The sequence below is a fragment of the Nymphaea colorata genome, chromosome 1 (genome assembly GCF_008831285.2).
Source record: "Nymphaea colorata isolate Beijing-Zhang1983 chromosome 1, ASM883128v2, whole genome shotgun sequence".
In the NCBI taxonomy this organism is placed as follows: Eukaryota; Viridiplantae; Streptophyta; class Magnoliopsida; order Nymphaeales; family Nymphaeaceae; genus Nymphaea; species Nymphaea colorata.
Window position 1 is genome coordinate 24,923,398 of NC_045138.2, and position 15,178 is coordinate 24,938,575.

A 15,178-nucleotide genomic window follows, 5' to 3' on the forward strand; every position below is an offset into this window, starting at 1 on the left:
AGTTGGAGCAAAGCCATCAGTATAAGTTTGGTGAACCAATAGTTCTAAGACTTCCTAATCACTTTCATGGTGTAGTTAGGTAGTGATGTAACTCATCTTTAAATGCTTTTCCACTTCCTCTAGTTAAGAAAATTTCGTGCAGACAAACTTCTATAATATGAGTACTGATAGTTTTGGGATAAAATATTCAAACTAAAGAAAAGAGTACCGTCCGTCTGACGCAAGATTTTGATAGCAATTGATTTTTTCTGTGTTGAATCTTAGGCTGGAAAATCTTCCAGGTAAATTCCTCGAGCCTACCACAAAAAGGCTGAATTAACCAGCAAACAGGTCGTGCAGATGGACCCATGCAACGCGACGGAGCAGACAAGACAGGAAGAATGGCCCAAAGGAAACGTTTTTCATCCAATACGCCGAGGAGAGTTGCCGTCCGGCAAACGGGCGATTGCGATGTTTTCTTTTATGTTTCTAAATAATTGTTGGTAAAGGGTCATTTACGTAAGTTAACCATCCATATCGAATGTTTTAAAATCGTAGACGGCTTTCTGAGAAATAAAATGAAAAGTTGAGCGGCCGTTTGATGAAGATGAGCAGAACTGCTTTTTGTAATTCTTTTCAAAATTTATATAGAAAATGTTTTTTTTTCTTTTACATTAGTTGGTAGGTGTAATTTTTAATTAACAAACATGTTTTAAGTTGATTGCTTTTTTAATTTTAATTCATAAAAATATCAGCCACCCTTATGAGTGAGTGAAGAGGAGTATTGCTTACCGTTCTACTGAAAGCCGAAGCTTCGAGTTTTTTCGTCTCCTCAAACCAATAGCCTTACTTTCGATGTCTTAGGGGCAGAGATAAGTAGGGTATCCATGGGGCATGTACTATGCAGAACCACTTTGAAACCTTAATTTGATAAGTAGACCTGGGTTTAGTTATATGTGGCATCCCCAGGAGACGGGAGTCACTGCTCCATGAACTTGGGTGGATTTGGTTGTTAATTGTATATTTAATGTTCCATAAAAAAAAGTTTTGGCTTTGCTTCTGCTCTTACTATGTTTCAAATTGCATATTGTTGTCCTTCTTATGCAGCATAAGAAGTTAACGCTATAGGAACTCGAAACAAATATGTTTCACCTTGCATATTGTTGTCCTTCTTATACAACATAAACAACATAAGATGTTAACGCTATGGGAGCTCGAAACAAAGACTGATTGCTTTTGAGCCCTCGTCTCACTCTCATCTGTTGCATCAACCCTCTCCAAATAAAAAAAATCAACTACCCTTATATCACCAAAATTTTTATACTAAAAAAAAAAAATTCTTTTCACAAGATCAACTTGAACCAAACAATGTTTTTATACTAAATCAATAGTCATCAACACTCTAGGGGATTGAAACTATGTATAAAATATCTTTTAGCATGTTTTTTAGGCGGTTTACTTCTTGTCCATGACCTAAGTGACCTAGGTGACGCCCATTCTCCTCTCTAAGCGGTTTACTTGTTTCTAAAATATCTTTTTAGTCATAAACACTCTTAGCGGGGTGAGATTATTTTATTGAACTTTTATTTTTCTCTTTTAAGGGAGCACTAAATGGGCGTGCACTCCTACGCCTTGACCAGTGACCGATATAATAAAAAAAATAAGATCTTCAAAACTGCAGTAGGAGATCGAACAATCAAAGCTTCTAAATTACCAATTCATTTGAAGTATTCGATACACAGCCGTTGGATCTGTAGCTCAGTAATTATAAACACAGCAAAAGTTTTGCCTCTCAGAAAAGAAAATTGGACCCTTTTAGGACCACGCCACTTGGTGGATCTGGTTCCCATTTATTACAACTTCAATTTTTTCTTCTTTTCATCTTTCAAGCAATTTCTTACTGCTTACAGTCAAGAAGGTTACATCTTTGAACCGGTTTGAAAGTATATATATATATGCCTGCATCTACTTTCTCTCACTAACCCAGATAAAAAAATTAAAAAGTAGTTGGAATAAAATGATAGTGATACTCTTTTTATGGGCACCAATCACATATTTTAGATTTGAAAGGATAACATACAAAAGAAATGAAGGTGATAGAATAAGGCTTGCTTTTGAAAGTATAGCCAAGTGAAAATTTCTTAGGAAAAAAAAAGAGCGGAAACGAGCAAATTGATATTGACGCATGCTCTTGAGGTCCCCAAACTGGGAACTTTCCTCCCCTTTTCACAACCAAAGTGCGTGATTGACATGCCAAATGAGATCATTAAGTTCCTCGTCATTTTCATTTTGGTCCATTTTCTATTTCCTGCCTTTGTTCTTCAAGATGTAAACTCCAAAGATTTCAGGTCGAATTCAACTCAAATCCGCGTAACATAAGATTTCGATGTTTATATACACTTGGTTTGTATTTTTATTGGATATCAATCGGATATCTGGCTCAGATCCAAACTCGGTTGTAAAGCTTCTAACCAAATTCGACTAAATGAATCTAAAACCTGATTGGTAATCTATTACATCTAACCCATTTGTCCCCAAATCCCACATACTGAATTTTTATATCAGGCTTAGATCCAAATTTAGTAAGAAAGCATCTTACCAAATCCGACCAAATGAATTCAAAGCAGATAAGTTCTCCTTAAAAAAAAAAAAAAGATTACACAATGAAATTTCACACCACCATGCCAGTCATCTTTATCTCTGAGAGGTGACTTCTTTGAGATGCAATTCTGGAAGCAAAGAGATTCGAATATCCAAAATCCAGACCCGTTGACCCTGACCAGCTCCTGCAATGGCAGCCTTTGCAAAGAGGTGGATGTTTTCTGGAAGGCGCACCTCTCTTGTCTTCACACGGAAGCAATTATTTAAATGCGTTTGGATAAGTTCAGTTCCAGTTTTTCCTATATGTTTATTTAGCTTTTAAAACTAGTCCCTGGTTCCATTCTCGCTGGCCGCATCAACTAATCATCTCAAAACACCGAAAGCGGCATTGGACTTTGAGGGATGGAGAAAAGGAAAGGCTTCGGTTTTCACTCCAATGGTGAGATTAACCATTTTTCATTCACCTCCGAAACTCAATCGACTCGACTGTGTCGAGACTCAACTGCCTGAGTTTAAACCCACTATGTCAACCCATTTGAGTTTCAATAAACTGAAGTCGTGTTAACAACATTCATCGAACCCACTTGGGCAGAGCTGTCGAGCTTGACACAAACTTAGTATTACTAGGATCAAGGGGGAAGGCCAAACTGGGCTTTGGATATATACCGATTAGGTTGAAGAAAAGTCTCAAATCGGGCCTGATCAATTGAGAATCTCTCAATCAAACGGGACCTACCAAGACAATGACTCGATCGGCCGACATCCAAGAATATTATGTTATATCCCAGAACTAAACTCTCGACCTAATTGTTCAAAGTATCCTACCCATCGTAGAGTACACGCGATTTTTTATGGATGTTGTTATGTGGTTAAAAGTTAAGAATCAATCGTTAAGAGCACCATGAACCATTGTTGTATCATAAATAATTACTAATATTTATATAAAATTAATTTGATTAATTACAAGTTTTTAATTTTTAACCATCCGACAACATTTTATACACAATTATATATATATATATATATATAAAAACAAATTATGACAATTATTTTGATGGTCTCAATTTTATCAGGCAGTCCTAAACAAGTGATAAAAAATCTGTCCGTGAGATACCTGTTATGAAAATATAAACGAACACAAATATTCTTTATTACAAAGAAAAAGAGTTCCTTCTTTTTTTCTGTTGAAGGCTTCTCGTATACAATTTTTCCGGTTGATTTATGCAATATACCAACAAATAACGGCCACAGACGATATATTATTACAACTAGCAACCGCGACAATGATGAGTAGCCAATTTTCATCTCATCTCTCTCGTCTCTCTAGAAATATAGAGGATCATTTGATTTGATGGTTATCAAAATTAAATTTCTTATATATATAATATAAAAGACGGCCAAATGAGAACTCATTCTTACCATGATTTTTTTAGTACTAATGTAAATGGCTGATAGTTTTCAATTTGAAAGGACAATATACAGTAGTACAACTTTAATTGTTTAAATCATAAGCTTTAATGTAACACCTTATTCTGCGGCTGGTAGTAAAAATCTGTCACCATCGGAGCAACTGAATCAAGGCTAATTTTTATGAATTAAGATCAATCAAAATAAAGCGCGTAAATGAGGGGAAGGCTATGTGGGCATTTAAAATCCGGAGACTTTCTTTGTCCTCGACCAAGAAAATGCCCTCGGTTTGAGGAAATCTGCTATTTTATGCCAGTAGATTCTCATTTCTCATGCAGGAGAGAGGGGTCGATCCTTATCTTGCAGGCGACTGCAACCGCGTATTTGACTTCTCCTGGATTAATCTTCTATAACCATTCGAGGGAAAAAAAAAAAAGTCTGCGATTCATGAGTCATGACACCCTTCCCTTCTAAGTTCAGTATGCATGAGCGAGGAATCCTCCCTTTTTCTGCTTCTTCTTGGCTCCTTCCTGGCTTGAGAAGAACATATTGGTGGTGGTGCCCCTCTGTCCCTGAAAAGGCAGGGTCCCTCCGTCATCCCTCTTCTACGCACCACCTTCAGATACTGACTTGATAGAACTTCCTTTTTAGCCAAAACATCTGATCACCATCTCAAGCATCAGCCCCCCACCATGGTAGGACTTTAGCTCTAATTCGGTTCCGTCTCTCACCTTTGGCTCTTGGTTTATTGTTTTACCACTGCTTAGATTTGGAACAGGGAAGGGAGGGCGAAGAACTCACAGAGATTTGGTGTATATTGAGGTAATACAATTCTCTTGCTAAGCGAATCAGAGACCACCTTTTCAGTGATCAGTTTTCCCAGTCAAACGCTAGAAGAAGCCTACTTTCCATCAAAGTCCTTATTAGGTTCCCTTGTTCAAATCTGGCTGCCTTCTTTGACACGGAAGATACCTTGGCTATCTTTCTTCAGAGTCCAGGATTCACTTCTTTCCTACCAAATCCGATCTGGGTTCTCTTTTTTGCTTCCTTTCTGGCACTTGAGATTTGCTTTGTGGGGATTAAGAAGACTGGGTGTTGGAGATGGGTCTCTGTTGCAGTAAACATGGAACTTCAGGTACCAATGGAATGCAAGACGGAATGGCAAGGAAGGAAGTAGTCCACAGAGGCACAGGTCATCCCCAATATTATCAGTCTGCAGTCCCAAGCCAACCTAAGATTCCCGTGCCCGAAAGGCCGGTGACACAGCCGGTCCAGGTGCCAGTTCCTCCGCCAGCAAGGCCAGTGTTGTCACCTTCACCGTTGCCTCCGCCCGGTACTCTGGAGCCAAGGGCTGCTCCTTATGCAGATACTATACTGGGTAAGCCTTTCACTGAAGTGAAGTCCTTGTACAGTTTGGGGAAGGAGTTGGGGAGGGGTCAGTTTGGTGTCACCTATCTCTGTACTGAGATCTCAACTGGGAAATCTTATGCTTGTAAGTCCATATCGAAGAGGAAGCTTGTCAATAAAAATGATAAGGAGGATATCAAGCGTGAGATTCAGATATTGCAGCACCTTTCTGGTCAGCCCAATATTGTAGAATTCAAGGGTGCGTATGAGGATAGGCATTCTGTGCATCTTGTGATGGAGTTATGTGCTGGTGGGGAACTCTTCGACAGGATCATTGCGAAAGGCCATTACTCTGAGCTGGCAGCCGCTTCAATTTGCAGGGCAATTGTGAATGTTGTTCACATTTGCCATTTCATGGGTGTAATGCATAGGGATCTCAAGCCTGAGAACTTCTTGCTGGCAAGCAAGGATGAAAATTCGATGTTGAAGGCCACGGATTTTGGGCTATCGGTTTTCATCGAGGAGGGTATGCATCTGAACATGGTGTCGTTATTTCTTTTTTAGGTACAGGGACTATATATGCATTTGGGTACATCTCCTTTTAGTTGAACCTCCTCTGAATTTAAGTTCTTCCTGAAGCTGGATGGTCTGCTGAAAAGTTTTCTGCTTGGATTACTAAGTTTGGTTTCCTTTTATGTCCACTGAGCTGATTCTCTCAGAGGATACATTGCTGCATATAAATGCTGCCTCTTGGTCATCTCCAGAATTCTTATTATATTATGGAAGTTGATGAGATAATGGATCTGTATTCATGTGTTTTCCACTGGTTTTCTTTAATCACAATTTGAATGATTTACTTGCTGTCTGTTTTCCGCATAATAGTGTATGTACAGCAAAAAGTTGGTAACTTCTGTTTCGTATTGTTGTATCCACATATAGCAGTATCCACAAGTAACTCGCATGCAGTTTCCCGTTGTCTTGGTCTAACCATGATAGTCAATGGCCTTTCTTTTTTATGTAGTCATGGATGGGCTTTAGTACTTTTATGATGTTTTACTGCTTGTATCTTTCCTCTCACTTGGAGAAGAAGTAGACTTGGCTTGAATATTGAACTACTTTTGTAGCTAACTAATCTAATTAAGTGTTATGTTCGGATGGATTACTGAAATAAGGAGAGAAATGTGGCAATATTTTCACATTTTTTGGATAGGCAGATGCTATTCGATGTTATTATGTGGCTACTTATGTCGATGGATTTAGTTGATACTTTTCTAAGTTGGCGCTTTATCTTTCCAGCAACACGGTGTGGACATCAAAATTCTATCTGTTATTGATTCTACAGCATGTTAGAGGATTTGAGGCTGGTGATGGTGGCAAGAAACCCTCATCATTTAGTCAGGAAAAAAATATTGGCGAGAGTGATGGTTTTTTCTGTGTAAAGCCTGGAAGTTACCACGATAAGCTGATATGCTGGAAGAACCTAATATGGCAATTGGCATGTTCTCTTGAAATTGTTGACCAATATCAAGGAAAAAGCTATACTGTGCTTGTCGTCAACGATATCTGGCTCTCACTTTCTAAGAGCCTGGATATGTAGATAACCTAGGTCTGGAGACATTTTCGCTTGAGAAAAGCAAGCAAGAACTAAGAAGTCAAGAAGTGAACTGGTGCCTCCGACACCATTTGTGTACTGAGGCCTGTTTTAGTCAATTATTAATGTCCTCAATCGCTTTATGTTTTAACCAACACTCTAAGACTCTATCCATGGACAATAGGTTACTGTCCTCTTACTCACACATAAAACTACAAAGAGAACCAGCTAAGTGGAGATTAGTGTTGTTGATCTCATTTTTTGAGGGATCATCTCCTTAGATATTTTCCAGTTCCTGAGTGTGCAAGTGAATTAACTGGCAATCTTTACGAAAATCGGTATCATGCAAGACTGAGAACAAAGTCTTCAATTGAAGTGACAGTATGGCTCTCTCATAAATGAGTCTTTACCCATTAATGCTGTACAATTCTCAAAGTGGCATTTTTCAGTAAATATGACTTATCCCTGGAATGACCATTCCTTAAAGGGAATTGTTAGAACAAAATCAATATACGACATACATGACATTGGAATGAGAACATCTGTTTAAAACATGTGAGCTATATGACTTTATTCCAGTGTCTTCTGACGGGTCCTTTTTGAATCCCTTGCAGGAAGAGTATACAGAGATATTGTTGGGAGTGCTTATTATGTTGCTCCAGAAGTCCTTCGGCGACATTATGGAAAAGAAATAGATATTTGGAGTGCAGGAGTAATATTGTATATTTTGCTTAGTGGTGTGCCTCCATTTTGGGCTGGTAAGGACGAAAAAGTGGTGAACTATAGCTTGACAATGAGTGGGAAAATGTTTTTCTGATGATTGCTCACTATATTTCTTTCCATTGTATGAACAATTGATTTGCAGAAACGGAGAAGGGCATATTTGATGCCATCCTGCAAGGAAATATTGACTTTGAAAGTCAACCTTGGCCATCCATATCAAACAGTGCCAAAGACTTGGTTAGAAGAATGTTGACTCAGGATCCTAAAAGGCGGATTACTTCAGCACAAGTCCTTGGTGGGTAATAACTAATAACTTCTGAAATCCATTTTCAACACTTTGAAGCATATTGATTGGAATTCTGATGTTCTTTATGACTAATGAACCAGAACATCCCTGGATTAAAGAAGGAGGAGCATCTGACAAACCTATAGATAGTGCAGTCCTTTCCAGGATGAAGCAATTCCGAGCAATGAACAAGCTAAAGAAACTTGCATTAAAGGTAGTGTGCTGTCTGAGTTTTCTTCAGCAATCCTTTGCAATAGTATTGCAGGCATTGGTATATGTTTAGTATGGTTTTGCATTAGTAGTTCATTAACCACGGAGTTCCCCTTGGCATAATCCAGTACTCTTCCAACCCAGCTTGGCTCGAAAGTAACTCCTGAACCTCTCCAGCTTTAGGGGTCACATGAAACTGAGATATATCATTCAGGAAGTTTGTGTTTGTTTTTGACGTATATATCAAACCTGTAATTCTCCAGTCATGCTTGCTTTAGCGATGAGATAGAACATCTTCTTAAATCTTAATGGGAACGGTGATTTAGTTTCAGCTGGTCCGAGATGATAACTTCATATTTGTCTCAAACTACCTTGTCAAGTTGAAAATATATGAAACAACTTCCCACTTGTTTGGTTGAGGATGCAGAGATAATTATCTGCTACATTTCAGATTGCATTAGTGATGGACTTGCTTGATCTTTCCCCCAGGTAATTGCTGAAAATATGTCGGAAGAGGAAATTAAAGGATTGAAAGCAATGTTTACTAACATGGATACTGATAAAAGTGGCACAATTACTTATGAAGAGCTGAAATCTGGACTAGCACGTCTAGGATCAAGGCTGTCAGAGGCAGAAGTCAGGCAACTCATGGATGCAGTAAGATGCAAAATATCCTGTGCAGTGATATGTTTGTCTAATGCCTATGCTTATTCAACTTGCTTTCTGTCAGGCTGACGTAGATGGGAATGGGTCTATTGATTACATTGAATTCATCACTGCCACAATGCATCGGCACAAACTAGAAAGGGAAGAGAATTTGTTCAAAGCTTTTGAATATTTTGACAAAGATAAGAGTGGGTAAGTTGAGTGCACTCCTCCAGAGTTGGTGAAATTCTAACTGCATATTTGTCTCTCTAACTGGAAGTATGATGGTGCCATTGTTCTATTTATTCTTTTATGGATGCTTATTTGTTCCTTTGTCCCCCTTAAAAGGTATATAACAAAAGATGAACTGGAACTTGCCATGAAGGACTATGGTATGGGGGATGAGGCAACTATAAAGGAAATAATAGCAGAGGTGGACACGGATAATGTAAGCTCTCTTATATTGAAAATTTATTTTCTGACAATTGCTACCCGACTTATGATTATCTTATTATTTTCAGGATGGAAGAATCAACTATGAAGAATTTTCTACAATGATGAGAAGTGGAGGTGCTCAGGAAAATATTGCAGGCAAACTTTTCTAATTTGAGGATGTGCAGGTTGCTGGAGTTGTTGGAAATAAGATGCCTGAGTTGCTTTCCGCTTATCTTTTCCTGAAGATCACAATTGACTCAGTACTACACTCATGGGCAGCTTTGCTTGATGCAATCCAAGACATGGATATCCTGGTGTTGTTCCATTAGTCAAACATTTTTCATGTTATGGAGATTAAGCTGTGTAATCCTCTCGGTATTGTACATCTGGATCTGAAGCAAGATGTTGCACTGGCAGTTTCAACGGTGCCTGTATTCAGAACATTCCTTTGTATTCTTTTTTGGCTGTTCGTTTTATTTGAATGGTGTGAATGAGTTTATGTCGTTGTATTCAACAGTTTGCTCGCTCAAATATTGCTCCGGCAGTTGAGACCTGGATGGCTGGACCAACTTGTGTGATGCTTCAATATTTTTGTTTTTGGATTCCATGAATAGCATTTCCACGAACAAGCATTGAAAGCTATAAAGAAATCAATATCGAAGGACTTGGTAGTTTATTATCTGCCATGTTCAGAATGGTCTAGTTCAGCAATTCTTGAGCTATCTGTTGCCCTTTTCTATGAAGCAAAGGAAGTTTCTCATGGAAAAATTCTTTCGTGTTGCCATACCTTGAAACAGCTGAAAGAAGAAGCACATTTCCCGTAAAATACGTTTGGTCTATGGAATTACTCTGTTCTTTGTGACTTTATATTCGAAGGTGCGTTTTTATTTTTTTCAAAATGCAACAGAAATCACCAAATTGTCTTGAACGCCTCGGACTTGAACACCTAGAGGTGCCTGTTTACCATGTCTTCTTCTGAGTGTCTGTCCATGTAGGACCCTTGCTTTATTACTCTATAAGAAAGTCTGCCTGAACATCAGGTGCTTGGAAACAACTTTGCTGAATGATGGATCCCTTTGCGGCAGGTGATTTTTCTCAAGGCATTCAACTTGAATGACATGAAGAATTCAATACCTGCAGCAAGGTTAGAACAGCACAATGGCGTTGTCAATTGTCAGAAGCGGAGATTGAAACGCTCGATGCCAACGCTGACAAATCAGTGAACTGTTTATCCATCTTCAAACCATCTCTAAATGTGGCTTCTTTCACTGCCAAGGAAGGTAAATGTGAATGCGGCATGCATATCAGACCTTCTATAAGCGGTTGGTCGCTGAGGGAGCCATCGATTCTGCAACCAAAACAAAAGAATAACCATGATACTAGTAGTTGATTCGTATGGATCATTAAATGTAAGAAGCAATTTGGTTCTTAAGGTTTCAATTGTCTTTATGAGCTTCTGTCAGGGCCGTTGATGCTGAAACCTTCGTAAAAATAGATTCACGGTTTTTTTTTTTGTCTGACAATTTTCGGTATTCACTAGAACTTTCACAAAATTCAGTTTAGAGTTTCTTTTTGTCCTACGCAATTGGCATTTAACATTTGTTTATATTGTTAGATTTGTGAAAGCATTTCGCTCACGAATTGAAAGACCCAGAGAACAAGATAAGAGTGGGCAGCAAAGAACCAAACCACTTGAATCACAATGATCAGATCAACTCACATGTCGACAATTAAAGTTAACATATTAGAATGACGGACGATTAATAATATTCTGACGAGGAAATCGTTACCAGATATTTTACCGGTCCCAAATTTTACTGCCCAATGTTATGAGCAAAAAAAAAAAAAGACTAAACAATATTTATCATTTAAAAATTGAGACAACATGATAACTCCTCCTCTAGTCAGGAAATTCAGTAGCTCACTCCAAGAGTCCAAGTAAGAAACTTGTGTTCTGTTTGCATGTCATTAAAGGACGTCTGATAAGGAAAACATGATGTTTTTGCAATAGATATTTTTAAAATATTATATTTTTCTTTTAAAACCTTTTCAGTGTTTGGTCGTTCAATTTACGCATAATCACAATATATTTCAAAAACAAACATTTCTAATCAAATGCTTTGTTTGAGGTCTAAGTGACGTTGTGGCCCCTTCTTTTGTCTACCCTTAATTCCGTTTGTAAAAAGAGTTGGCACCTACGAAATTCGAACTCACGACTGTTCAAGAGACAGCCTGACCGTTTCTAAATTGAAGTCGATGAGCCGGGAGAGTGGAGACGCGAGTGACGAACCACAAGCTGTGAAGATTGACCATCAAAGTCTAAACAGGGAAGAATCAGGTGCTATCCGAGTATTACAAACAAAAGTACGGGGACGTTAATGAAAGATTGATGGTTGCGACTTGCGAAGAGGTGAAAAGGGAAGACCAAGAAGTCTCTGCATCTCTCGCTGTCTCTGATTCTCTCTCTGTAGGTAAGCACGAGAAGATCCTCCGCCATGGATTAAATCGAGAGTGGTGTTCTGCAATAATCTACAAGGTGCTCTCTCTCTCTCTCTCTCTCTCGCTCCCCACACCCACCCAATCCCAACCCAACGATCACCTAAGCTGAATCATCTTTGAAGTCAACACCAACGTAGACCCTGTGGGTTTCGTTTAAATTAGAGCGGAGAAGCACACCGCAACAGTGTGGGTCCAATTTATGTTGGTCGGTTCTTTTCTTAGTTTGAATCATGTCCCATTAGACCTCTAAGATCGGCTGGATTTTCGGGAAGCAAATTGAGGAATCAGAAGAGGTAAAACTAGCTTTTCCCCTTAAGAAATCATAGGGAATTTGATTCTTTCCACGAGGAAAAAAGGAATTATGTTGAGAAGGGGATTTGGATTTCCCCGAATCTAACTAGGCCTACCTGCATTGTGGTATTGCAACAGAATGAATGAAAAAATTGAGCAGAATGGAGTCATGTTTAAGCATTTCTAGAAGGTTAACGAGATTCTGGGTCACTTGGTTGGGGTTCTGGGAGATAATTGCTTTTGCTTGGCTAGAAATTTTTAATTTGCACCCGACAGAAAGCGAATATGTTGTTCGTCGAGCATGAATTCTTAGATTTTGATTTTAGATGTGATTGTGCTTTATGAAGGACGGTTTATGATGCATAATGCTAGAAAAATAGAGAAACAGGACGTGCAAAACAGGTTCCATGTAGCTGTGATGAGTCTTGGTGGCGATGTCGCTGATGTGCATTTATGTTTGAAGAACAATTTGATGCCATACATACCCGCATGTGCCTAGTTCTACAAGTGAAACCTGAGTTTATGGTTTTCCTTATTTACAAAAAGTAGTGATGAACGATATGCTTTAGTGCTGCTATGTTGCTCAATGTATTTACATGCTGTGTCAGTTTTTTGGTTGAATGACTTCTAGACGCTTTCCTGCATGCTAACAGCGGAACTATTTCTTCGTTTATGACCTTCTCTAGGTTGTATCTGCAACTCAGGGATGGAGGAGAACTGCTCCACCGGAAAGTCCATAGGAGCTTGTAACGAAAGTGAACCTGGTAAAAGTACAGTTCGTCATGGTGATGCAGTGGACACCAGTATAACGCCTGAAGTGGGAATGCAGTTTGAAACACATGAAGCTGCAAGACTGTTTTACGATCAATATGCTAGACATAAAGGGTTCTCTACCAAAATAAAACGCTCGTGGAAGAGGGGACGTAGTGATGAGTTGTCTGCAATATTGTATTCATGTTCTAAAGCCGGTAGTAAACATGAGAACAAGAACACTCAATTTGAAAGAGGGACTTCATTGACAGATTGCAAAGCAGAAATGAGAGTTAAGAGAATGGACACCATGAAGTGGAAAGTGACCGAAGTTGTACTTGATCACAATCACGAGCTCGTCCCTTCAAGCGTAGATCTATATAGACCCAACCGGTGCATAAGCTCTGGAGTCAGGAGGAAGTTAAAAAAGAGGCTTGTTTGTCAACCTCTGTCCACCCAGAATCACATGAACAACATCCCCAGTGAGATGAATAAACTTTTGGATATTCAACCTATTTCCTATTTACGAGAGGCAGAGGGCACGGTGTGCACACCTGCTGATATCAAGGAGTTACCTGGTTCGTACATCTACATCATTGACATGCCTGGACTTAAATCAGATGACATCAAGGTGCAGGTTGAGGATAACAATATTCTCAGTGTATGTGGGGAGAGGAAGAAGAACGAGAGGGAGGATCCAGAAGCCAAATTTATTAGAATCGAGCGGGTGGGGAAGTTCATGAGGAGATTCACACTTCCTGCCAATGCTAATGTCGATTCCATCTCAGCCGTTTGTAGAGATGCTGTAGTCACTATAACAGTAGCCAAAATTCCTCCTCCTGAACCTAAAAGACCTAAGGTCATAGAGGTTAAGGTTGGCTGAAATTTTTCAGTTGTACTGTCTTGTTGTAGGGGTTCTATTTTTTGTGTCTCAACACTTCTTTTTTTCTTTTTCTTTTTTTTTCTTTCTCCTGGTCCTTAATGTTCTTCTCCTTCTTTGTAATGAAATTTTTAAGAAATGTAAGCTTTCTCCATTACATCTGAATCTTGATTATTATTCTTGAGTTTGATTCTCAAATATTAGTTTGCACCCTCGTAATGACTGCGATTGAGTTACTCTCTTACGTTACTCCTTTTTAAAAGTCTCCGATAGCCTCTCTCACTTAGCACAGACACAAAGGATACGTCGTGGCTTCCAAGTTTATCAGGATGTAACAATAACTACTACTGACACACACCTTAGGTTACCTCATTAAAGAAACTGGAGTGTGAAGATAAAATTCACAAGCCATGATGAAAATATCGACAAAAATTGTTGAGGTATCAGCCATTTATAGTGATGTGTCAAAATCTCATACGATCCAAAGCAGTTCTGACATGGATCCTGCCTTTTATAATGAAAGTGTTTTTATTTGGCTTTCTGAATATTGTTCTTTGAGCGCTACACTTATGATTTTGGTACTCCATCTAGCACTGTTAATGAACGAATCTTCATTCCTTTTTTTTTAACGTGGTGTTTAATCATCTAACATGAACAGAACAATATGAGGAACAGAGGTTTGCGTGGTACCCAACAGTACTGAGGTATCACATTTAGTCGTCGTCCACTTTATGCTCCTTTTTTTGGAATACTATTCACATACAAAGTCCTTCCAGTCTTTCTGGTTCTTGTCTTGAGTCCTCTGGCTTTTGCACTTAGTTCATCTGAACATTGTCAGTGGCATTCTAACTAAGCTATCCTTTATCACACTCCCTAGACTCTGACTCAACCTCCAAAAAGGTCTCCCAACTGCTCATCTTTGTTAGTGTTATTGATGTTGAGCTCTACTTTGTTTCATTTTTTTTTTCTTGTTCAGATGGATGTAGACATGAAATTTTCTTTCAGCTTCAGTTGATTCAGTTTTAGTTCTGTTGCAACACGAAAAATGTGGAAATCGTTTAAGTATCTGCACAAAGGTTATGCAAATTGTGGCTTTCCTAAATTCCAATGGAAATAACTTTCGCTGTTTTTATCTTTGCAGCCTAGAATAGCTTTTTTCTATTTACCTGCACGGTACAATTGCGTATGCACTAAAATGACGAACTTACAGATGGAGACGAGGTAACCTTTAAGCAAATTAAATGAAAACATGTCTGAAACGTGCAAGATTAGAAGCAAATTCATTCTCACTCCAGCAACTGCGAAATACTGTGTTGAATGTTGATAACTTGATATTAATTATTAAATTTTTAAAAACTGTGGTACCTTTTTTAAGATATTTCATACTCTGTGGAGGCAGTTGAAAACGCGGGAGAGCACGTTGAGATTGCCCTTCTTGCTCTGCTTCATAAAAGAAACAGCATGTTGAACAATGTTTACAGTGTCACACCATGCCCATCATCATAGTGTGACCCTGTCCATCATCATAATGTTT

The 15,178-nt window shown here is 38.7% G+C and overlaps 2 protein-coding genes across 3 annotated transcripts; both read left to right on the plus strand.

Annotated features, from left to right (window-relative positions):
* Positions 1 to 4,285: 4,285 nt before the first annotated feature.
* On the plus strand, positions 4,286 to 9,723 carry LOC116257969 (calcium-dependent protein kinase 2-like). Its single transcript, XM_031635005.2, has 8 exons — positions 4,286 to 5,860; positions 7,540 to 7,683; positions 7,791 to 7,943; positions 8,036 to 8,148; positions 8,634 to 8,801; positions 8,875 to 9,002; positions 9,138 to 9,237; positions 9,311 to 9,723. Exons 1-8 carry the CDS (start codon positions 5,089 to 5,091, stop codon positions 9,392 to 9,394), a joined length of 1,662 nt encoding a protein of 553 aa, XP_031490865.1. The 5' UTR covers positions 4,286 to 5,088; the 3' UTR covers positions 9,395 to 9,723.
* Positions 9,724 to 11,488: 1,765 nt separating this feature from the next.
* LOC116257974 (protein FAR1-RELATED SEQUENCE 6-like) lies at positions 11,489 to 13,828 on the plus strand. 2 transcript variants are annotated; one of them, XM_050080631.1, is made up of 2 exons: positions 11,489 to 11,695; positions 12,701 to 13,828. In XM_050080631.1, exons 1-2 carry the CDS (start codon positions 11,614 to 11,616, stop codon positions 13,645 to 13,647), a joined length of 1,029 nt encoding a protein of 342 aa, XP_049936588.1. In that variant the 5' UTR covers positions 11,489 to 11,613; the 3' UTR covers positions 13,648 to 13,828. The 2 variants fall into 2 exon arrangements, with proteins under 2 accessions (XP_049936588.1, XP_031490879.1); XM_031635019.2 differs by having other exon boundaries at positions 11,559 to 11,760.
* The last annotated feature ends 1,350 nt before the right edge of the window (positions 13,829 to 15,178 follow it).

Bases quoted from the DNA above. Each gene is read 5' to 3' on its own strand.
- LOC116257974 (XM_050080631.1), top strand. From the start codon at position 11,614: ATGGTTGCGACTTGCGAAGAGGTGAAAAGGGAAGACCAAGAAGTCTCT. The intron at 11,696-12,700 runs GTAAGCACGAGA...GACCTTCTCTAG, and splicing joins CTCTGATTCTCTCTCTGTAG to GTTGTATCTGCAACTCAGGG.
- LOC116257969 (XM_031635005.2), top strand. From the start codon at position 5,089: ATGGGTCTCTGTTGCAGTAAACATGGAACTTCAGGTACCAATGGAATG. The intron at 7,944-8,035 runs GTGGGTAATAAC...CTAATGAACCAG, and splicing joins TACTTCAGCACAAGTCCTTG to AACATCCCTGGATTAAAGAA. The intron at 8,802-8,874 runs GTAAGATGCAAA...GCTTTCTGTCAG, and splicing joins TCAGGCAACTCATGGATGCA to GCTGACGTAGATGGGAATGG.